General features: G+C 45.5%; 1 protein-coding gene across 8 annotated transcripts; it reads right to left on the reverse strand.

The window, feature by feature from the left end:
- Positions 1–2,476: 2,476 nt before the first annotated feature.
- On the reverse strand, positions 2,477–10,407 carry gstr (glutathione S-transferase rho). Of its 8 annotated transcripts, none has more exons than XM_052469141.1 (8): positions 9,522–9,548; positions 9,392–9,457; positions 9,128–9,193; positions 7,776–7,841; positions 5,916–6,021; positions 4,217–4,335; positions 2,973–3,061; positions 2,477–2,875 (listed from the first exon to the last, which is right to left on the reverse strand). In XM_052469141.1, exons 1-8 carry the CDS (start codon positions 9,531–9,533, stop codon positions 2,743–2,745), a joined length of 657 nt encoding a protein of 218 aa, XP_052325101.1. In that variant the 5' UTR covers positions 9,534–9,548; the 3' UTR covers positions 2,477–2,742. The 8 variants fall into 8 exon arrangements, with proteins under 8 accessions (XP_052325101.1, XP_052325102.1, XP_052325105.1 ...); XM_052469142.1 differs by lacking the exon at positions 7,776–7,841 and adding an exon at positions 7,906–7,971; XM_052469145.1 differs by lacking the exon at positions 9,128–9,193.
- Between the last annotated feature and the right edge of the window lie 13,374 nt (positions 10,408–23,781).

Below are 23,781 nucleotides of genomic sequence, written 5' to 3' on the forward strand. Positions count from 1 at the left end.
AAAAAAAAAGGGCAAGCAGTCAAGAATGAAAGGGTCACGTCATTGTTTTTCAAGCATTATTTAAACATATGCTACAGCCACCACGGTCAGATATTTTCATGTAAACTCTCATATGAAACAAAAGAAATTAAAATTACCCTAACCCCTTTTGACCCTAACCCCTATTCTGAGACCCTAACTGACCCTAACCCCTATTCTGACCCTAACCCTAATATAACCCCTATTCCGACTCAAACCTAAACCTTATTCTGACCCTAACCACTATTCTGACCATAACCTCTATTCTAACCTAATCCCTATTCTAACCTAATCCCTATTCTGACTCGAACCCATATTCTGACTCTAACCTCTATTCTGACCCTAACCCATATTATGACTCTAACCCCTATTCTGACCCTAACCTAACCCCTAATCTTAACCTAACCCCTATTCTGACCATAACCCCTATTCTGACCCTAACCCCTAATCTTAACCTAACCCCTAATCTGACCCTAATCCCTATTCTGACCCTAACCCCTATTCTGACCCTAAATGGTTATGGGTCTGAATGGTTATGGGTCTGAATTAATAACTGCTATAGTCTACCACCATCTGAATGGTTATGGGTCTGAATTAATAACTGCTATGGTCCACCACCCAAGCACGTTCACTCTTCTTTCAAACTACCCAACATTCAGCAAAGTAGTCTATTGGCATAAAATGTTTAAATATCTCCAACAAGCTATTCTAGCTTTTCCCGCATGGGACCCCAAGAGCAAAGAAGTGTTGCCAGAGAGACAGAGGATATAAGTTAGAAGGTTATTATTATGCATTACCCATCATTAATTAGCTAAATATAAGGCTTATACTGCGTTGACTCTATTACCTGAAAGAGGAAGCCTATGAAATCTAGAAGAAGAGTATCAATTCTGGATGCAATTGAATGGAGTTGGAGAGAGAGACTGCGCGTGCTTTAAAACACTGATATAAACCCTGTTAAAAGCCATGCTAGCAGACATTAGCTTCTGCTGTTTAAATTCCAAATATGTGTAGTTCTGCGAGGGGGACTTTGTCGTACATATCCAGCAGCACAGTTTTAAATGACCTGGTACGATACAGAGTGTAGTGCATCGGGCACTATAGAGTGGAATGTAAAGCCAGCAGCAGGCTGGAACTCCACAGAACTAGACACATTTTGTTAGTAGAGACCCTACTTAGAATTTACCAACCCACTTTAGCTGACTCCGGTAGAACAGGTCTCTCTACAGCCCAATATACCAGAGTCAACATTGCCTATAGGGTAATTGGAAAACTGCTCCAACTAATTTTCCAACCACTTAGCAATTTAGCTAACCCTTTTCCCTAAATCAAACAGTCACACGCACCGAATACAACAAGTGCAGACCTTACCTTGAAATGCTTACTTACAAACCCTTAAAGAACAAGTCAGTCAATCAGATGCCTTCCCTCTCACAAAGATTGCATCATCCCCTTCATTATCTGGAGACTCATATCTCCCTCTAACTGTAAGCACCAGCTGTCAGAGCAGCTCACAGATCACTGCACCTGTACATAGCCCATCTGTAAATAGCCCAGCCAACTACCTCATCCCCATACAGTTATTTATTTTTACTCCTTTGCACCCCAGTATCTCTACTTGCACATTTATCACTCGTGTTTAATTGCTCAATTGTAAGTGTTTCACCACTACAGCCTATGTATTGCCTTACCTCGTTTGCGGGGCGGCAGGTAGCCAAGTGGTTAGAGAGTTGGACTTGTAACCGAAAGGTTGCAAGATCAAATCCCCCGAACTGACAAGTTAAAAATCTGTCGTTCTGCCCCTGAACAAAGCAGTTGACCTAGGAATAGTAGGTGGTCATTGAAAATAAGATTTTTTGTTCTTAACTGACTTGCCTAGTAAAAAAAACAAAAACATTTTCTATTGTGTTATTGACTGTAGGTTTGTTTATTCCATGTGTAACTTTGTTGTTTGTCACTGCTTTGCTTCATGTTGGCCAGTTGTAAATGAGAACTTGTTCAACTAGCCTACCTGGTTAAAGAAAACGTGTATAAAAATAGAGGAAGACGATTAAACGTTAAAAAGCCTGAGTAGATCGAGCGGCAGCGAGTATTACCACTCAGATCATTGGAAATGAGCAACAACCGTGACCTCACAGCTTGTCAGCCGTTGCCTTAGCGACAACCGTGACCTCACAGCTTGTCAGCCGTTGCCTTAGCGACAACCGTGACCTCACAGCTTGTCAGCCGTTGCCTTAGCGACAACCGTGACCTCACAGCTTGTCAGCCGTTGCCTTAGCGACAACCGTGACCTCACAGCTTGTCAGCCGTTGCCTTAGCAACAACCGTGACCTCACAGCTCATCTATCATCCGTCACCTTAGCGACATGGAAGCCCTGTTCGTTTGAACAACATCTCAATGCGTACATGTAGGCTACATTTGATTTACCTGGACTATACACAACAAACATTTCAGTAGCAGTGTTTGGTATGATTTTAATTCATTCTACACCAGGTATGTGGTTCTGTACACAAAATAGACATTATATGGAGAAAAAAACATGTTACAAAAACACCAGAAAGGAAAAAAAATAAAAATAGTGTTCACTTGGTAGAAAACTACTTGACTAATACTCATCTGAGGAAACCCGCATTTAAAGCTTGTGTTTCCCGCGGTTACAACAGTGATATAGGAGGAAGTGCCCATTATCCTTCAGATAAATGTGGTGTGTGTTCCTGTCAGTCTCAGAACTCCTTGAGAGTGTCGCCTCCCTGAGGGTTTTCCAGCCAGTGTGGGGGCCAGGTAGCTTTAACACTGGGTCTGTCCTTCACCATATCGTAGTATGCTCCCAGTCTGGGGTACCGCTCCGTAGACAGCCTGGGGGGGGAATACATTATTCATCCAGCCATCTTTGCCTGTGGCAGGAACATATTGATCCATCTGACATCCCATTGACACACGGTCAAACGCTTACCCAAAGCGGAAGGCGTAGGCAATCACAGGGAAGACAATAACATCAGCCAATGAGAAGGCTTTTCCTGACAGGTAAGAACCCACCTCCACCTGGAAACAAGCACATTTATTAAGCCTCGTTCACACTGGCAGTTCGATGTGACTCAAAACCCTGTTTTTAACATATTAAAAAATATATATATTTAAAAATTATTTTACTTTTAGACTGAATAGCCAAAACACACATCAAAGCAGATATTTCAAGACACAAATCTGATTCCCGGCCATGGGACTCGGAATATCAAAGCCACTTGGGGACAAATACTGTTACTAGGCAGATGTTGCTACTCTGTTGACAAGAACGTGTGGTTTAACAAGTAGCTTGTTAAATTGTTTACGAACAAATAAGTGCTAGCCAGCCGACCCCCCCCGTAGCCAGCCGACCCCCCCGTAGCCAGCCGACCCCCGTAGCCAGCCGACCCCCCCGTAGCCAGCCGACCCCCCGTAGCCAGCCGACCCCCCGTAGCCAGCCGACACCCCCCGTAGCCAGCCGACCCCCCGTAGCCAGCCGACCCCCGTAGCCAGCCGACCCCCCGTAGCCAGCCGACCCCCCGTAGCCAGCCGACCCCCCGTAGCCAGCCGACAGTCGGATCATCTGATTCGTTGAAGCTCTAAAGCGTTTCTTTCTTACGCCACGATTCTGAACATTCAAAACAAACTGGGGAAACGTCCAGGACAGGCGTCACCTTAAGCTTGTTACATAAGTTCTAAGTGACAGGAAACACAGGCAGCCTACGGTTCAGACACACCCGTTGTCGCCATGACAACTAGCGTAGCCGTGGCAGCACAATTGTCTGAACATCCGATTTGTGTCTCGTGAAGATTTCTGTTTGGACAGTCAGTATTCCAGAATGGATTTGGGGGGGGGGAAACCAAAAAGATTCTCGCATTACAGCGGAGTCAATCACCACCTTCCGGAGACACCTGAAACCCCACCTCTTTAAGGAATACCTAGGATAGGATAAGTAATCCTTCTCACCCCCCCCCCCCCTTTTAAGATTTAGATGCACTATTGTAAAGTGGCTGTTCCACTGGATCTCATAAGGTGAATGCACCAATTTGTAAGTCGCTCTGGATAAGAGCGTCTGCTAAATGACTTAAATGTAAATGTAAAGCTTTAGTTTACCAACAATTGGCGAGGGTGTGTGTGCGCACGTGTAAAATGTTTGCTAGTGTGTGTGTGTGTGTGTGTGTGTGTGTACACACCTTCTGAAAGTATCCCTCCCACAGTTTGATTTCAGTGGCCAGGTTCTCCTTGTTCCTCTTGATAGCGGAGTCATGTCTCTCTCCCTCGGGGACACGGTAGTTGTAGTAGATGACGTTACCTGGGAGACAAACGTCCAAAAACAAAGACATAATAGATATCATCATATGGCCCCTCAAGTTTCAAGAACCATGAGGGGGGAAACACAGCTACGCTAGTTGTCATGGTAACAACGGGTGTGTCTGAACGGTGGGATGAGAGAGGCCTGTATCAGAGAATATTATAAGTGAATCACAGATGAAAGACATCGTTGTCCACTTCACATGTCCTTTTAAAATGTGGTCCAGGCCAACCCTCCACGCTGAGCATGAAATCAAGGCCCGTAAATCCCCCTCCCTCTGGGCCCCTGGTCTACACTAGAGCACGACACAGGGAAGCAGCCGGCATGCCATTGGACAGATCACACAATGTCACCTGGGTTTGACGACTCTGTGGTAACACACGTTGGAGGTTTATCTATTTTATCTGTTGCTGACTGTGTAGATTTAAGAAATGTTTAAAGAGCTTTTGCGTCCCCAAATGGAATCCCATTCCCTGTATAGTACACTACTTTAGACCAGGGCCCTATATAGTACACTACTTTAGACCAGGGCCCTATATAGTACACTACTTTAGACCAGGGCCCTATATAGTACACTACTTTAGACCAGGGCCCTGTATAGTACACTACTTTAGACCAGGGCCCTGTATAGTACACTACTTTAGACCAGGGCCCTGTATAGTACACTACTTTAGACCAGGGCCCTGTATAGTACACTACTTTAGACCAGGGCCCTGTATAGTACACTACTTTAGACCAGGGCCCTGTATAGTACACTACTTTAGACCAGGGCCCTGTATAGTACACTACTTTAGACCAGGGCCCTGTATAGTACACTACTTTAGACCAGGGCCCTGTATAGTACACTACTTTAGACCAGGGCCCTGTATAGTACACTACTTTAGACCAGGGCCCTGTATAGTACACTACTTTAGACCAGGGCCCTGTATAGTACACTACTTTAGACCAGGGCCCTGTATAGTACACTACTTTAGACCAGGGCCCTGTGTAGTACACTACTTTAGACCAGGGCCCTGTGTAGTACACTACTTTAGACCAGGGCCCTGTGTAGTACACTACTTTAGACCAGGGCCCTATATAGTACACTACTTTAGACCAGGGCCCTATATAGTACACTACTTTAGACCAGGGCCCTATATAGTACACTACTTTAGACCAGGGCCCTATATTGTACACTACTTTAGACCAGGGCCCTATATTGTACACTACTTTAGACCAGGGCCCTATATAGTACACTACTTTAGACCAGGGCCCTATATAGTACACTACTTTAGACCTGGGCCCTTTTAAAATAAGTGCATAGGGTGCCATTTGAGATAGAGGCCATGGCATCAGTCAGTAACACAGGGCCTGTTGGGGATATGGCTCAGTCCAACATCAGTCAGTAACACAGGGCCTGTTGGGGATATGGCTCAGTCCAACAATGCTCGTTAGGACATCAGCTTTTTGAACTAGAGCTTTACTCTGGGGTGCCGAGCATCTGAATAACAGCCAAGCAGCACATAACCACTGTTGCCCAGAGGGCATCATGATCCTGTTGTCAAGGAAGAGTTGTGTGTGTGTGTGTGTGTGTGTCTTACTGAGTTTGTCACTGAGGTTGAGGACCTCAAACATGCGCTGGTACATCAGGGCCTGCTCTAGTTGGCCCTCAGGAATCAACTGGGGTCCCTGGGACCTGAACCGGCTCTGTCAGGGGAGAGAGAGCGACACAGAGAGCTGGGGTCAACTCAGAATAACAGTCAACTCTTACTGTGCAGTGAATTAGCGACACCTAGTGGGGGCAATACAGGCTGAGCAGTACACTACATTTGATGAGCTGATATATTGAACCTAACTTTAAATTAAAGTATCACTTTCATGAGCTCATCGAGTTCCTACAAACAAAAATTTTTTTTAAAAAAAATATATATAATCAAAACAGTGAACAGTAAGGCACTTATAAACTGGGTGGGTGGAGCCCAGAACGCTGAAAGCAGTGTGGTATATCAGACCGTATACCACGACGAAACAATTACTCTTCTAATTACATTGGCAACCAGTTTATAATATCAGTAAGTTACCTCTTTGAGGCTGGTGGTACATGGCCAGTATATCAAGGCTAAGGGCTGTATCCAGGCACTCTGTCCTCATTCAGGTCTAAGTAACATGTAAAACCAACATGTAAAAATGGCATGTTTCTATGTTGCAGGGAATTTTGGGGGGGAGGAATGCATTTCCAATGACATCATTAACCAATTAGTTGACAATGCCTACTCAATCGATTTAAAAAATAAATATATATATATATTTATTTTTAAAATCACTGATGCCAACTGTTTTATTGTCTATGGAGGATAGTAGGGTCTGATCCGGGGAGTTCTGCCCCTGAATAAGGCAGGTAACCCACTGTTCCCCGGTAGACCGTCATAAATAAGAAATCTGTTAACGACTTGACTAGTTAAATAAAGGCTACATTAAAAACAAAAGTAATTTTCATGGGTTACTTTCTGATTGTATTTAGTAAATATTTAAACGGTTTGTTGAACTGCATTTGTTGTTTAAGGGCTTGTAAGTAAGCGTTTCACCGTCAGGTTGTAATTCGGTGCATGTGACAAATACAATGTGATTTTATGTTAGCTCTTAAACATTAACACGATCTTTCAGATCTGTGAGAAATAATTCAAAAAACGAGAGGTTAAATTACTACACACCTGTATGAGGTTAGTTTCCCCACACGGTCTCCTTGTTACAGAAAGACAACTAGCTATCTAGCGCTCTGGACACCGGGGTGTAAGAGGTCATTGGGGATGAAGTAGACTTCGTTAACACAGTTTATGGATCTGTGCAAAACCTAAGTATCTTGTTTATTTCAAAGAGTATTTCTCCTCGATGATAAGAAAAAAAAAAAATGGGGCATTACGGCATGTTTCAAAAAACGGTAAATAATTTATCCAAGCAGTTTACAGCGCAATGACGTCAATAAATATAAGTTGGACTGTAGTTGAAAATATCGCTCAGCTTTGTTGAAACAATGGAGAGAATTATACCCATCTTAAATCAGGCTAGTTAGACCTAGCTCTGGCCCAGGGCGTTTCTCTATTAGTGAAACTAGTTAAACGACCCAGATCTTACCTCCAGGTACATGCATGCTGCATAGGTCTCTCTATTAGTGAAACTAGTTAACGACCCAGATCTTACCTCCAGGTACATGCATGCTGCTAGGTCTCTCTATTAGTGAAACTAGTTAACGACCCAGATCTTACCTCCAGGTACATGCATGCTGCATAGGTCTCTCTACTAGTGAAACTAGTTAACGACCCAGATCTTACCTCCAGGTACATGCATGCTGCATAGGTCTCTCTACTAGTGAAACTAGTTAACGACCCAGATCTTACCTCCAGGTACATGCATGCTGCATAGGTCTCTCTATTAGTGAAACTAGTTAACGACCCAGATCTTACCTCCAGGTACATGCATGCTGCATAGGTCTCTCTATTAGTGAAACTAGTTAACGACCCAGATCTTACCTCCAGGTACATGCATGCTGCATAGGTCTCTATTAGTGAAACTAGTTAACGACCCAGATCTTACCTCCAGGTACATGCATGCTGCATAGGTCTCTCTATTAGTGAAACTAGTTAACGACCCAGATCTTACCTCCAGGTACATGCATGCTGCATAGGTCTCTATTAGTGAAACTAGTTAACGACCCAGATCTTACCTCCAGGTACATGCATGCTGCATAGGTCTATTAGTGAAACTAGTTAACGACCCAGATCTTACCTCCAGGTACATGCATGCTGCATAGGTCTCTCTATTAGTGAAACTAGTTAACGACCCAGATCTTACCTCCAGGTACATGCATGCTGCATAGGTCTATTAGTGAAACTAGTTAACGACCCAGATCTTACCTCCAGGTACATGCATGCTGCATAGGTCTCTCTATTAGTGAAACTAGTTAACGACCCAGATCTTACCTCCAGGTACATGCATGCTGCATAGGTCTATTAGTGAAACTAGTTAACGACCCAGATCTTACCTCCAGGTACATGCATGCTGCATAGGTCTCTCTACTAGTGAAACTAGTTAACGACCCAGATCTTACCTCCAGGTACATGCATGCTGCATAGGTCTCTCTATTAGTGAAACTAGTTAACGACCCAGATCTTACCTCCAGGTACATGCATGCTGCATAGGTCTCTCTATTAGTGAAACTAGTTAACGACCCAGATCTTACCTCCAGGTACATGCATGCTGCATAGGTCTCTCTATTAGTGAAACTAGTTAAACGACCCAGATCTTACCTCCAGGTACATGCATGCTGCATAGGTCTCTCTACTAGTGAAATTAACGACCCAGATCTTACCTCCAGGTACATGCATGCTGCATAGGTCTCTCTACTAGTGAAACTAGTTAACGACCCAGATCTTACCTCCAGGTACATGCATGCTGCATAGGTCTATTAGTGAAACTAGTTAACGACCCAGATCTTACCTCCAGGTACATGCATGCTGCATAGGTCTCTCTATTAGTGAAACTAGTTAAACGACCCAGATCTTACCTCCAGGTACATGCATGCTGCATAGGTCTCTCTACTAGTGAAATTAACGACCCAGATCTTACCTCCAGGTACATGCATGCTGCATAGGTCTCTCTACTAGTGAAATTAACGACCCAGATCTTACCTCCAGGTACATGCATGCTGCATAGGTCTCTCTACTAGTGAAACTAGTTAACGACCCAGATCTTACCTCCAGGTACATGCATGCTGCATAGGTCTATTAGTGAAACTAGTTAACGACCCAGATCTTACCTCCAGGTACATGCATGCTGCATAGGTCTCTCTATTAGTGAAACTAGTTAACGACCCAGATCTTACCTCCAGGTACATGCATGCTGCATAGGTCTCTATATTAGTGAAACTAGTTAACGACCCAGATCTTACCTCCAGGTACATGCATGCTGCATAGGACTCTATATTAGTGAAACTAGTTAACGACCCAGATCTTACCTCCAGGTACATGCATGCTGCATAGGACTCTATATTAGTGAAACTAGTTAACGACCCAGATCTTACCTCCAGGTACATGCATGCTGCATAGGTCTCTCTATTAGTGAAACTAGTTAACGACCCAGATCTTACCTCCAGGTACATGCATGCTGCATAGGTCTCTATTAGTGAAACTAGTTAACGACCCAGATCTTACCTCCAGGTACATGCATGCTGCATAGGTCTCTCTATTAGTGAAACTAGTTAACGACCCAGATCTTACCTCCAGGTACATGCATGCTGCATAGGTCTCTCTATTAGTGAAACTAGTTAACGACCCAGATCTTACCTCCAGGTACATGCATGCTGCATAGGTCTCTCTATTAGTGAAACTAGTTAACGACCCAGATCTTACCTCCAGGTACATGCATGCTGCATAGGACTCGTTGAGTATGTTGTCTCCGTGTTTGAAAGCAGGGAGCTGGGAGGGAGAGAAGAAACGCTGAGGTGAGCATGACAATGCACTTCTGCATAGTCGTTATGCAATAGGTGTGTGTGTGTGTGTGTGTGTGTGTGTGTGTGTGGTCCAAACGTCTGCACAACGGACTAGAGTACGCAGACAAAACACAAAACTTTACCACATTATAGAGACTGCAGAGGAAATGGGAAACTGCAGCACAGCAAACTACAACAAATCAAGGTATGAGTTCTGTGTAGGGACTTGCCAAGTGGCAAAACGATAGCATACGCGTGTGCCGTTGTAGGTTACTCTTTTAAAAATGTCTAATAATAAAAGCCAAACACTACCTGTCCTCTGGGATTGATGTCCAGGACTTCTTTAGACTTGTGCTCCGCTTTCTCGAAGGACAGAAGTTTCTGATTGTATCCCTGCAGTTGCTTTTCCTCCAGAGCGATCATGACACGCCAGCACGGAGGAGAGCCGGAGCCCCAGAGAAGTGTCATGTCCTTGGCCATGATTGGAGACTCGACCGCAAAATGTGCAAAAGTAGAAATCGTTTTGTATGAGTGGCGAAAGAACGCGGCTGGTGAATGACTGTTGTTCTGCAGTTATATAATAACGATTTGTTAGTATCGACTGGATTGGTTCAATATGAACACGCCTATCTTTTGTAGCGTGCGCAGAATCAACACCGGAAGTCACTCAGGATTCGAATCTATTTTTCTTTTATCCACGGCGCCATCTGAAGAAAAATAGATTCGCAGCCAAATTTGCTTTAGATATGTATCTATCCCCTCTGTTTAACCAGCAACAACCCTAACTCAACCTCTTCTTGCAAAAAAAAATAATAATAAAATGCTGATCTCATCCTTGGAATGAAAAAAGCAATACAACAATGATACATCGAATACCACTGTGTATCTATCTATCAGCTTAACAAAGCCTATCCGTTACCTTCAATGTGCGAGTCATGACAGTCCGGTTCTACTGGTCTTCTATCAACAAATGAATTACGCATAGTCATGTAGGCTACAGCACAAAGGAAGTCATATCAAATTGTATTTGTCACATGCGCCGAGTACAACAGGTACGTTACCGTGAAATGCTTAGTTACAGTACGAGCTCTTTCCAAACAATGCAGAGTTAAAAAGTGAAGAATCAGCTAAATAGAAAAAAGGAAATAGTACACATTAGCATCGAATAGCCCCCCGTAATATGCAACTTTTCAGGGAAGTTAGGAACCAATATACACAGACAGTTAGGAAAGCAAAGGCTAGCTTTTTCAAGCAGAAATTCAAATCCTGCAACACAAAGTACAAAAATGTTCTGGGACACTGTAAAGTCCATGCAGAATAAGAGCACCTCCTTCTGGGACACTGTAAAGTCCATGGAGAATAAGAGCACCTCCTTCTGGGACACTGTAAAGTCCATGGAGAATAAGAGCACCTCCTTCTGGGACACTGTAAAGTCCATGGAGAATAAGAGCACCTCCTTCTGGGACACTGTAAAGTCCATGGAGAATAAGAGCACCTCCTTCTGGGACACTGTAAAGTCCATGGAGAATAAGAGCACCTCCTTCTGGGACACTGTAAAGTCCATGGAGAATAAGAGCACCTCCTTCTGGGACACTGTAAAGTCCATGGAGAATAAGAGCACCTCCTTCTGGGACACTGTAAAGTCCATGGAGAATAAGAGCACCTCCTTCTGGGACACTGTAAAGTCCATGCAGAATAAGAGCACCTCCTTCTGGGACACTGTAAAGTCCATGCAGAATAAGAGCACCTCCTTCTGGGACACTGTAAAGTCCATGCAGAATAAGAGCACCTCCTTCTGGGACACTGTAAAGTCCATGGAGAATAAGAGCACCTCCTTCTGGGACACTGTAAAGTCCATGGAGAATAAGAGCACCTCCTTCTGGGACACTGTAAAGTCCATGGAGAATAAGAGCACCTCCTTCTGGGACACTGTAAAGTCCATGGAGAATAAGAGCACCTCCTTCTGGGACACTGTAAAGTCCATGGAGAATAAGAGCACCTCCTTCTGGGACACTGTAAAGTCCATGGAGAATAAGAGCACCTCCTTCTGGGACACTAAAGTCCATGGAGAATAAGAGCACCTCCTTCTGGGACAATGTAAAGTCCATGGAGAATAAGAGCACCTCCTCCCAGCTGCCCACTGCACTGAGGCTAGGAAACACTGTCACCAAATATAAAAATAGCTGATGTTATGAAAGAGCGGCAAAATCTAGATCCCTACAAATCAGCCGGGCTAGACAATCTGGACCCTCTCTAAATGTATCAGCCAAAATTGTTGCAAACCCTGTTACTAGCCTGTTCAACCTCTCTTTCGTATCATCTGAGATCCCCAAAGGTTGGAAAGTTGTCGTGGTCATCCCCCTCTTCCCACTCTAGACCCAAACTGCTACAGACCTATATCTATCCTACCATGCCTTTCTAAGGTCTTCGAAAGCCAAGTTAACAAACAGATCACCGACCATTTCGAATCCCACCGTACCTTCTCCACTATGCAATCAGGTTTCAGAGCTGGTCATGGGTGCACCTCAGCCACACTCAAGGTCCTAAACTATATCATAACCGCCATCGATAAGAGACAATACTGTGCAGCTGTATTCATCGACCTGGCCAAAGCTTTCGACTCTGTCAATCACCACATTCTTATCGGCAGACTCAACAGCCTTGGTTTCTCAAATGACTGCCTCGCCTGGTTCACCAACTACTTCTCAGACAGAGTTCAGTGTGTCAAATCGGAGGGCCTGTTGTCTGGCAGTCTATGGGGGTGCCACAGGATTCTGTATACATCAATGATGTCGCTCTTGTTGCTGGTGATTCTCTGATCCACCTCTACGCAGACAATACCATTCTGTATACTTCTGGCCCTTCTTTAGACAATGTGTTAACTAACCTCCAGATGAGCTTCAATGCCATACAACTCTCCTTCCGTGGCCTCCAACTGCTCTTAAATGCAAGTAAAACTAAATGCATGCTCTTCAACCGATCGCTACCAGCACCTGCCCGCATGTCCAACATCACTACTTTGGACGGTTCTGACTTAGAATATGTGGACAACTACAAATACCTAGGTGTCTGGTTAGACTGTAAATTCTCCTTCCAGACTTGCATTAAGCATCTCCAATCCATAATTAAATCTAGAATCAGCTTCCTATTTCGCAACAATGTCTCCTTCACTCATGCTGCCAAACATATCCTCGTAAAACAGGCAATCCTACCAATTCTTGACTTCGGCGATTTCATTTACAAAATAGCCTCCAACACTCTACTCAGCATATTGGATGCAGTCTATCACAGTGACATCCGTTTTGTCACCTAAGCCCCATATACTACCCACCACTGCGACCTGTATGCTCTCGTTGGCTGGCCCTCGCTTCATATTTGTCGCCAAACCCACTGGCTCCAGGTCATCTATAAGTCTTTGCTAGGTAAAGTCCCGCCTTATCTCTGCTCACTGGTCACCATAGCAGCACCCACCTGTAGCACGCGATCCAGCAGGTATATCTCTCTGGTCACCCCCAAAGCCAACTCCTCCTTTGGCCACCTTTCCTTCCAGTTCTCTGCTGCCAATGACTGGAACAAATTGCAAAAATCACTGAAGCTGGAGACTCATATCTCCCTCACTAACTTTAAGCACCAGCTGAGTTGCACCCCTTCTGAAAAAACCTACACTCGATCCCTCCGATGTCAACAACTACAGACCAGTATCCCTTCTTTCTTTTCTCTCCAAAACTCTTGAACGTGCCGTCCTTGGCCAGCTCTCCCGCTATCTCTCTCAGAATGACCTTCTTGATCCAAATCAGTCAGGTTTCAAGACTAGTCATTCAACTGAGACTGCTCTTCTCTGTATCACGGAGGCGCTCCGCACCACTAAAGCTAACTCTCTCTCCTCTGCTCTCATCCTTCTAGACCTATCGGCTGCCTTCGATACTGTGAACCATCAGATCCTCCTCTCCACCCTCTCCGAGTTGGGCATCTCCGGCGCGGCCCACGCTTGGATTGCGTCCTACCTGACAGGTCGCTCCTACCAGGTGGCGTGGTGAGAATCTGTCTCCTCACCACGCGCTCTCACCACTGGTGTCCCCAGGGCTCTGTTCTAGGCCCTCTCCTATTCTCGCTATACACCAAGTCACTTGGCTCTGTCATAACCTCACATGGTCTCTCCTATCATTGCTATGCAGACGACACACAATTAATCTTCTCCTTTCCCCCTTCTGATGACCAGGTGGCGAATCGCATCTCTGCATGTCTGGCAGACATATCAGTGTGGATGACGGATCACCACCTCAAGCTGAACCTCGGCAAGACGGAGCTGCTCTTCCTCCCGGGAAGGACTGCCCGTTCCATGATCTCGCCATCACGGTTGACAACTCCATTGTGTCCTCCTCCCAGAGCGCTAAGAACCTTGGCGTGATCCTGGACAACACCCTGTCGTTCTCAACTAACATCAAGGCGGTGGCCCGTTCCTGTAGGTTCATGCTCTACAACATCCGCAGAGTACGACCCTGCCTCACACAGGAAGCGGCGCAGGTCCTAATCCAGACACTTGTCATCTCCCGTCTGGATTACTGCAACTCGCTGTTGGCTGGGCTCCCTGCCTGTGCCATTAAACCCCTACAACTCATCCAGAACGCCGCAGCCCGTCTGGTGTTCAACCTTCCCAAGTTCTCCCACGTCACCCCGCTCCTCCGCTCTCTCCACTGGCTTCCAGTTGTAGCTCGCATCCGCTACAAGACCATGGTGCTTGCCTACGGAGCTGTGAGGGGAACGGCACCTCAGTACCTCCAGGCTCTGATCAGGCCCTACACCCAAACAAGGGCACTGCGTTCATCCACCTCTGGCCTGCTCGCCTCCCTACCATTGAGGAAGTACAGTTCCCGCTCAGCCCAGTCAAAACTGTTCGCTGCTCTGGCCCCCCAATGGTGGAACAAACTCCCTCACGACGCCAGGACAGCGGAGTCAATCACCACCTTCCGGAGACACCTGAAACCCCACCTCTTTAAGGAATACCTAGGATAGGATAAGTAATCCTTCTCACCCCCCCCCCCTTTTAAGATTTAGATGCACTATTGTAAAGTGACTGTTCCACTGGATGTCATAAGGTGAATGCACCAATTTGTAAGTCGCACTGGATAAGAGCGAAATGACTTAAATGTAATGTAAATGTAATGTCTGAGCAGCTCACAGATCACTGCACCTGTAGATAGCCCATCTGTAAACAGCCCAACCAACTACCTCATCCCCATACTGCATTTATTTATTTATCTGGCTCCTTTGCACCCCAGTATCTCTACTTGCACAGTCATCTTCTGCACTGTAGGAGCTAGAAGCACACACACCAGGTAGCCTAGCGGTTAGAGCGTTGGGCCAGTAACTGAAAGACCGCTAGTTCAAATCCTTGAGCCCACCAGGGGAAAGCATCTGCCGACTTGCCCCCTGACCAAGGCACTTAACCCTAATTGGTCCGGGGTCACCACTGATAATGGCTGACCCTGGCCGTGACCCCACTCTCCGATGGTGTCTCAGGGGGAGTTGAGAATATGCCACAAAACTAAAGCACCCTCATAATTATCACACAGACATTTTACTGAACAATGTTGTTTTATTGCAGGGTGTGTTTACATTTCAGGTGAAAGGAGTAACAGATATTAAATCCAACAGGTTTTTTGTTTCCCGTTCACCATTTGACATTAACTAGAATATTCTAACATATCCACATATCAAAGTCCATTTCAAGTAACAGCCACAGAACCAAGCACAAAGTATAACTCACAGAATAGCCCTTCTCTTTGTCTCTCAGGCTATAAAAACACTGTTCTACAGATTTGATTACAATATAATACAAAACATAAAAAAACACACTAAAACATAAAACGAGTCCAACTCAGATGGCATTAACATCTATACAGATTGCTTTACATTTCAACCTATTTTTATTTTATTCTTATAATTTATAAACAGTTTTTCATGGACGTGTGTGATATTCCATTCTTTTTTCTTTTTAATTCTAATTTTCTTTTTAATTTTAATTTTAATTCTAATTTTCTTCTATTCGAGAACAACGTCACGTCTCAGAGAAATAAGGTGGCGTGTTACAGACTGACTTACAGATTAGTTCAGTTTTCACACAGGAACGAGAAACTACTCCTAAAAACCAAAAAGAAAGTTATATGGTACCCATCCTTTCGAGCAATCTGGCATAGTTTTTTAAAATTTATTTTACCTTTATTTAACTAGCCAAGTCAGTTAAGAACAAATTCTTATTTGCAATGACGGCCTAGGAACTGTGGGTTAACTGCCTGTTCAGGAGCAGAACAACAGCTCGGGGATTTGAACTTGCAGTGTTGGACTAACCTAGTGGTTAGTCTAACCACTAGGCTACCTTGCCGCCCCGGAGACCTGAAGCTCCCAGAATGTAGCTCTGACAGGTTAACAGGGTTGGTTGGTTCTCTATCCAATTAATCACATATTATACCCTTACTGGTGTGTAGTACTTAAGTAAAAAATACTTTAAAGTACTGTTTGGGGGGTATCTGTACTTTACTAATTTTGACAACTTTTACTAAATTCACTTTTCACCCAAAAGTAGTCGTTACATTTTGAATGTTTAGCAGGACAGGAATGGTCCAATTCACACACTTATCAAGAGAACATCCCTGGTCATCCCTACTGCCTCTGATCTGGAGGACTCACTAAACAGAGAACATCTGTGGTCATCCCTACTGCCTCTGATCTGGTGGACTGACTAAACAGAGAACATCCCTGGTCATCCCTACTGCCTCTGATCTGGTGGACTCACTAAACAGAGAACATCCCTGGTCATCCCTACTGCCTCTGATCTGGAGGACTCACTAAACAGAGAACATCCCTGGTCATCCCTACTGCCTCTGATCTGGAGGACTCACTAAACAGAGAACATCCCTGGTCATCCCTACTGCCTCTGATCTGGAGGACTCACTAAACAGAGAACATCCCTGGTCATCCCTACTGCCTCTGATCTGGAGGACTCACTAAACAGAGAACATCCCTGGTCATCACGCCGCCAAACTTAACCTAGTAAAACTGACTATCCTACCGATCCTCGACTTCGGCGATGTCATCTACAAAATTGCTTCCAACACTCTACTCAGCAAACTGGATGCAGTTTATCACAGTTTGTAAGTCGCTCTGGATAAGAGCGTCTGCTAAATGACTTAAATGTAATGTAAATGTATCACAGTGCCATCCGTTTTGTCACTAAAGCACCTTATACCACCCACCACTGCGACTTGTACGCCCTAGTCGGCTGGCCCTCGCTACATATTCGTCGCCAGACCCACTGGCTCCAGGTCATCTACAAGTCCATGCTAGGTAAAGCTCCGCCTTATCTCAGTTCACTGGTCACGATGGCAACACCCATCCGTAGCACGCGCTCCAGCAGGTGTATCTCACTGATCATCCCTAAAGCCAACACCTCATTTGGCCGCCTTTCGTTCCAGTTCTCTGCTGCCTGTGACTGGAACGAATTGCAAAAATCGCTGAAGTAGGAGACTTTTATCTCCCTCACCAACTTCAAAATATCTGCTATCTGAGCAGCTAACCGATCGCTGCAGCTGTACATAGTCTATCGGCAAATAGCCCACCCATTTTTACCTACCTCATCCCCATACTGTTTTTATTTATTTACTTTTCTGCTCTTTTGCACACCAATATCTCTACCTGTACATGACCATCTGATCATTTATCACTCCAGTGCTAATCTGCAAAATTGTAATTATTCGCCTACCTCCTCATGCCTTTTGCACACAATGTATATAGACTCCACTTTTTTTCTTCCTCTTGTGTCATTGACTTGTTAATTGTTTACTCCATGTGTAACTCTGTGTTGTCTGCTCACACTGCTATGCTTTATCTTGGCCAGGTCGCAGTTGCAAATGAGAACTTGTTCTCAACTAGCCAACCTGGTTAAATAAAGGTGAAATAAAAATAAAATAAATAAATAAAATCTCTACTGACTCTGATCTGGAGGACTCACTAAACAGAGAACATCCCTGGTCATCCCTACTGCCTCTGATCTGGCAGATTCACTCAACACAAATGCTTTGTTTGTAATTTATGTCTTGAGTGTTGGAGTGTGACCCTGGTTATCTGTAAATAAAAAATAAAAATCATTAAATGGTGCCTTCTGGGTTGCTTAATATAAGGAATTTGAAATGATTTTTTACTTTTGATACTTAAGTATATTTAAAACCCAAATACATTTAGACTTTTAGTCAAGTAGTATTTTACTGGGTGACTTTTAGTCAAGTAGTATTTTACTGGGTGACTTAGTCAAGTAGTATTTTACTGGGTGACTTAGTCAAATAGTATTTTACTGGGTGACTTTTAGTCAAGTAGTATTTTACTGGGTGACTTTTAGTCAAGTAGTATTTTACTGGGTGACTTTTAGTCAAGTAGTATTTTACTGGGTGACTTAGTCAAGTAGTATTTTACTGGGTGACTTTTAGTCAAGTAGTATTTTACTGGGTGACTTTTAGTCAAGTAGTATTTTACTGGGTGACTTTTAGTCAAGTAGTATTTTACTGGGTGACTTAGTCAAGTAGTATTTTACTGGGTGACTTAGTCAAGTAGTATTTTACTGGGTGACTTAGTCAAGTAGTATTTTACTGGGTGACTTAGTCAAGTAGTATTTTACTGGGTGACTTAGTCAAGTAGTATTTTACTGGCTGACTTTTAGTCAAGTAGTATTTTACTGGGTGACTTTTACTTCAGACATTTTCTAATAAGGTATCTTTACTCTTACTGACAGTATGATAATTAGGTACTTTTCCCACTTCTGTATAGCCTCAGGTTGTTGTGGTAAAGTGTTTGGGTATTTGGGTGGAGGGGGGGGGGTGTATAATAAGAGTAGGGGTGTTAACCCTGGTGTCCTGGCTAAATTCCTCATAACATCATGGCCACCTAATAATCCACAGCTTGCAATTGGCTCATTCCTCTTCCTTGTAACTTTTAATTTTTTTTACCTTTATTTAACTAGGCAAGTAAAATTCTTATTTTCAATGACAGCCTAGGAACATGACCCCATTCTTTACTGTGAGAGGAAATGAGTGAAACTTGATTCTGTCTTTAAACCCTGCTTGAATAAAAAGTTACAGGCCTACTGTAGGTAGGTAGAAACGCAGCAAGTTATAGTCCTACTGTAGGTAGGTAGAAACGCAGCAAGTTACAGGCCTACTGTAGGTAGGTAGAAATGCAGCAAGTTACAGGCCTACTGTAGGTAGGTAGAAACGCAGCAAGTTACAGGCATTTACATTACATTTACATTTAAGTCATTTAGCAGACGCTCTTATCCAGAGCGACTTACAAATTGGTGCATACACCTTATGACAACCAGTGGAACAGCCACTTGCATCTAAATCTTGTTGGGGGAGAAGGGGGGTGAGAAGGATTACTTACCCTTACTTACCCTATCCTAGGTATTCCTTGAAGAGGTGGGGTTTCAGGTGTCTCCGGAAGGTGGTGATTGACTCCGCTGTCCTGGCGTCGTGAGGGAGTTTGTTCCACCATTGGGGGCCAGAGCAGCGAACAGTTTTGACTGGGCTGAGCGGGAACTGTACTTCCTCAGTGGTAGGGAGGCGAGCAGGCCAGAGGTGGATGAACGCAGTGCCCTTGTTTGGGTGTAGGGCCTGATCAGAGCCTGGAGGTACTGAGGTGCCGTTCCCCTCACAGCTCCGTAGGCGAGCACCATGGTCTTGTAGCGGATGCGAGCTTCAACTGGAAGCCAGTGGAGAGAGCGGAGGAGCGGGGTGACGTGAGAGAACTTGGGAAGGTTGAACACCAGACGGGCTGCGGCGTTCTGGATGAGTTGTAGGGGTTTAATGGCACAGGCAGGGAGCCCAGCCAACAGCGAGTTGCAGTAATCAAGACGGGAGATGACAAGTGCCTGGATTAGGACCTGCGCCGCTTCCTGTGTGAGGCAGGGTCGTACTCTGCGGATGTTGTAGAGCATGAACCTACAGGAACGGGACACCGCCTTGATGTTAGTTGAGAACGTCAGGGTGTTGTCCAGGATCACGCCAAGGTTCTTAGCGCTCTGGGAGGAGGACACAATGGAGTTGTCAACCGTGATGGCGAGATCATGGAACGGGCAGTCCTTCCCCGGGAGGAAGAGGAGCTCCGTCTTGCTGAGGTTCAGCTTGAGGTGGTGATCCGTCATCCACACTGATATGTCTGCCAGACATGCAGAGATGCGATTCGCCACCTGGTCATCAGAAGGGGAAAGGAGAAGATTAATTGTGTGTCGTCTGCATAGCAATGATAGGAGAGACCATGTGAGGTTATGACAGAGCCAAGTGACTTGGTGTATAGCGAGAATAAGAGAGGGCCTAGAACAGAGCCCTGGGGGACACCAGTGGTGAGAGCGCGTGGTGAGGAGACAGATTCTCGCCACGCCACCTGGTAGGAGCGACCTGTCAGGTAGGACGCAATCAAGCGTGGGCCGCGCCGGAGATGCCCAACTCGGAGAGGGTGGAGAGGAGGATCTGATGGTTCACAGTATCGAAGGCAGCCGATAGGTCTAGAAGGATGAGAGCAGAGGAGAGAGAGTTAGCTTTAGCAGTGCGGAGCGCCTCCGTGATACAGAGAAGAGCAGTCTCAGTTGAATGACTAGTCTTGAAACCTGACTGATTTGGATCAAGAAGGTCATTCTGAGAGAGATAGCGGTAGAGCTGGCCAAGGACGGCACGCTCAAGAGTTTTGGAGAGAAAAGAGAGAAGGGATACTGGTCTGTAGTTGTTGACATCGGAGGGATCGAGTGTAGGTTTTTTCAGAAGGGGTGCAACTCTCGCTCTCTTGAAGACGGGAGGGACGTAGCCAGCGGTCAGGGATGAGTTGATGAGCGAGGTGAGGTAAGGGAGAAGGTCTCCGGAAATGGTCTGGAGAAGAGAGGAGGGGATAGGGTCAAGCGGGCAGGTTGTTGGGCGGCCGGCCGTCACAAGACGCGAGATTTCATCTGGAGAGAGGGGAGAAAGAGGTCAGAGCATAGGGTAGGGCAGTGTGAGCAGAACCAGCGGTGTCGTTTGACTTAGCAAACGAGGATCGGATGTCATCGACCTTCTTTTCAAAATGGTTGACGAAGTCATCTGCAGAGAGGGAGGAGGGAGGGGGGAGGATTCAGGAGGGAGGAGAAGGTGGCAAAGAGCTTCCTAGGGTTAGAGGCAGATGCTTGGAATTTAGAATGGTAGAAAGTGGCTTTAGCAGCAGAGACAGAGGAGGAAAATGTAGAGAGGAGGGAGTGAAAGGATGCCAGGTCTGCAGGGAGGCGAGTTTTCCTCCATTTCCGCTCGGCTGCCCGGAGCCCTGTTCTGTGAGCTCGCAATGAGTCGTCGAGCCACGGAGCGGGAGGGGGAGGACCGAGCCGGCCTGGAGGATAGGGGACATAGGGAGTCAAAGGATGCAGTAAGGGAGGAGAGGAGGGTTGAGGAGGCAGAATCAGGAGATAGGTTGGAGAAAGTTTGAGCAGAGGGAAGAGATGATAGGATGGAAGAGGAGAGAGTAGCGGGGGAGAGAGCGAAGGTTGGGACGGCGCGATACCATCCGAGTAGGGGCAGTGTGGGAAGTGTTGGATGAGAGCGAGAGGGAAAAGGATACAAGGTAGTGGTCGGAGACTTGGAGGGGAGTTGCAATGAGGTTAGTGGAAGAACAGCATCTAGTAAAGATGAGGTCAAACGTATTGCCTGCCTTGTGAGTAGGGGGAAGGTGAGAGGGTGAGGTCAAAGAGGAGAGGAGTGGAAAGAAGGAGGCAGAGAGGAATGAGTCAAAGGTAGACGTGGGGAGGTTACAGTCGCCCAGAACTGTGAGAGGTGAGCCGTCCTCAGGAAAGGAGCTTATCAAGGCATCAAGCTCATTGATGAACTCTCCGAGGAACCTGGAGGGCGATAAATGATAAGGATGTTAAGCTTGAAAGGGCTGGTAACTGTGACAGCATGGAATTCAAAGGAGGCAATAGACAGATGGGTAAGGGGAGAAAGAGAGAAAGACCACTTGGGAGAGATGAGGATCCCGGTGCCACCACCCCGCTGACCAGAAGCTCTCGGGTGTGCGAGAACACGTGGGCGGACGAGGAGAGAGCAGTAGGAGTAGCAGTGTTATCTGTGGTGATCCATGTTTCCGTCAGTGCCAAGAAGTCAAGGGACTGGAGGGAGGCATAGGCTGAGATGAACTCTGCCTTGTTGGCCGCAGATCGGCAGTTCCAGAGGCTACCGGAGACCTGGAACTCCACGTGGGTCGTACGCGCTGGGACCACCAGGTTAGGGTGGTCGCGGCCACGCGGTGTGGAGCGTTTGTATGGTCTGTGCAGAGAGGAGAGAACAGGGATAGACAGACACATAGTTGACAGGCTACAGAAAAGGCTACGCTAATGCAAGGAAATTGGAATGACAAGTGGACTACACGTCTCGAATGTTCAGAAAGTTAAGCTTACGTAGCAAGAATCTTATTGACTAAAATGATTAAAATGATACAGTACTGCTGAAGTAGGCTAGCTGGCAGTAGCTGCGTTGTTGGCACTACACTAATCAAGTCGTTCCGTTGAGTGTAATAATTTCTACAGTGCTGCTATTCGGGGGCTAGCTGGCTAGCTAGCAGTGTTGTTTACGTTACGTTGAGTTAAATGAACGACAATAGCTGGCTAGCTAACCTAGGAAATCGGTCTAGACTACACAATTATCTTTGAAACAAAGACGGCTATGTAGCTAGCTATGTAGCTATGTAGCTAGCTACGATCAAACAAATCAAACCGTTGTACTGTAATGAAGTGAAAATGTGATACTCCCTGACCGGTGATTGAATTCGAATCAGTAGACGTGTGGTGACGTTGGCTAGCTGTTAGCTGTTAGCTGTTGGCTAGCTAGCAGAGTCTCCTACGTTAAGGACGACAAATAGCTGGCTAGCGAACCTCAGTGAATTAAGATAATCACTCCAAGGCTACACACACTAAACTACACAATTATCTTGGAAACAAAGACAGCTATGTAGCTAGCTAACACTGAACTAATCAAGTCGTACAGTTGAGTGAATAGCACTACAGTGATGCTAATCTGTGTGCGTTAGCTAGCGTTGCTAGCTCCTGGGCGAATAGCAGTGAAGGCTACGTTAGGGCGACGAAATACGAAATACGATAATTATGCAATTATCTCTGATACAAGGACGGCTATGTAGCTAGCTAAGAAGAATGGCTAAGATTATGTAGCTAGCTAACAGTAAACTAATCAAGTCGTACAGTTGAGTGAATAGCACTACAGTGATGCTAATCTGTGTGCGTTAGCTAGCGTTAGCTAGCTCCTGGGCGAATAGCAGTGAAGGCTACGTTAGGGCGACGAAATACGATAATTATGCAATTATCTCTGATACAAGGACGGCTATGTAGCTAGCTAAGAAGAATTGCTAAGATTAGACAAATCAACCGTTGTACTATAATGAAATGTAATGAAAAAGTTATACAACCTGCAGAGCGAAGTGCGAATGCGACCGCTCGCTCCAACCGGAACCGGAACAGGCCTACTGTAGGTAGGTAGAAACGCAGCAAGTTACAGGCCTACTGTAGGTAGGTAGAAACGCAGCAAGTTACAGGCCTACTGTAGGTAGGTAGAAACGCAGCAAGTTACAGTCCTACTGTAGGTAGGTAGAAACGCAGCAAGTTACAGGCCTACTGTAGTTAGGTAGAAACGCAGCAAGTTACAGGCCTACTGTAGGTAGGTAGAAACGCAGCAAGTTACAGGCCTACTGTAGGTAGGTAGAAACGCAGCAAGTTACAGTCCTACTGTAGGTAGGTAGAAACGCAGCAAGTTACAGGCCTACTGTAGTTAGGTAGAAACGCAGCAAGTTACAGGCCTACTGTAGGTAGGTAGAAACGCAGCAAGTTACAGGCCTACTGTAGGTAGGTAGAAACGCAGCAAGTTACAGGCCTACTGTAGGTAGGTAGAAACGCAGCAAGTTACAGGCCTACTGTA

The sequence above is a fragment of the Oncorhynchus keta genome, chromosome 19 (assembly GCF_023373465.1).
Source record: "Oncorhynchus keta strain PuntledgeMale-10-30-2019 chromosome 19, Oket_V2, whole genome shotgun sequence".
In the NCBI taxonomy this organism is placed as follows: domain Eukaryota; kingdom Metazoa; phylum Chordata; class Actinopteri; order Salmoniformes; family Salmonidae; genus Oncorhynchus; species Oncorhynchus keta.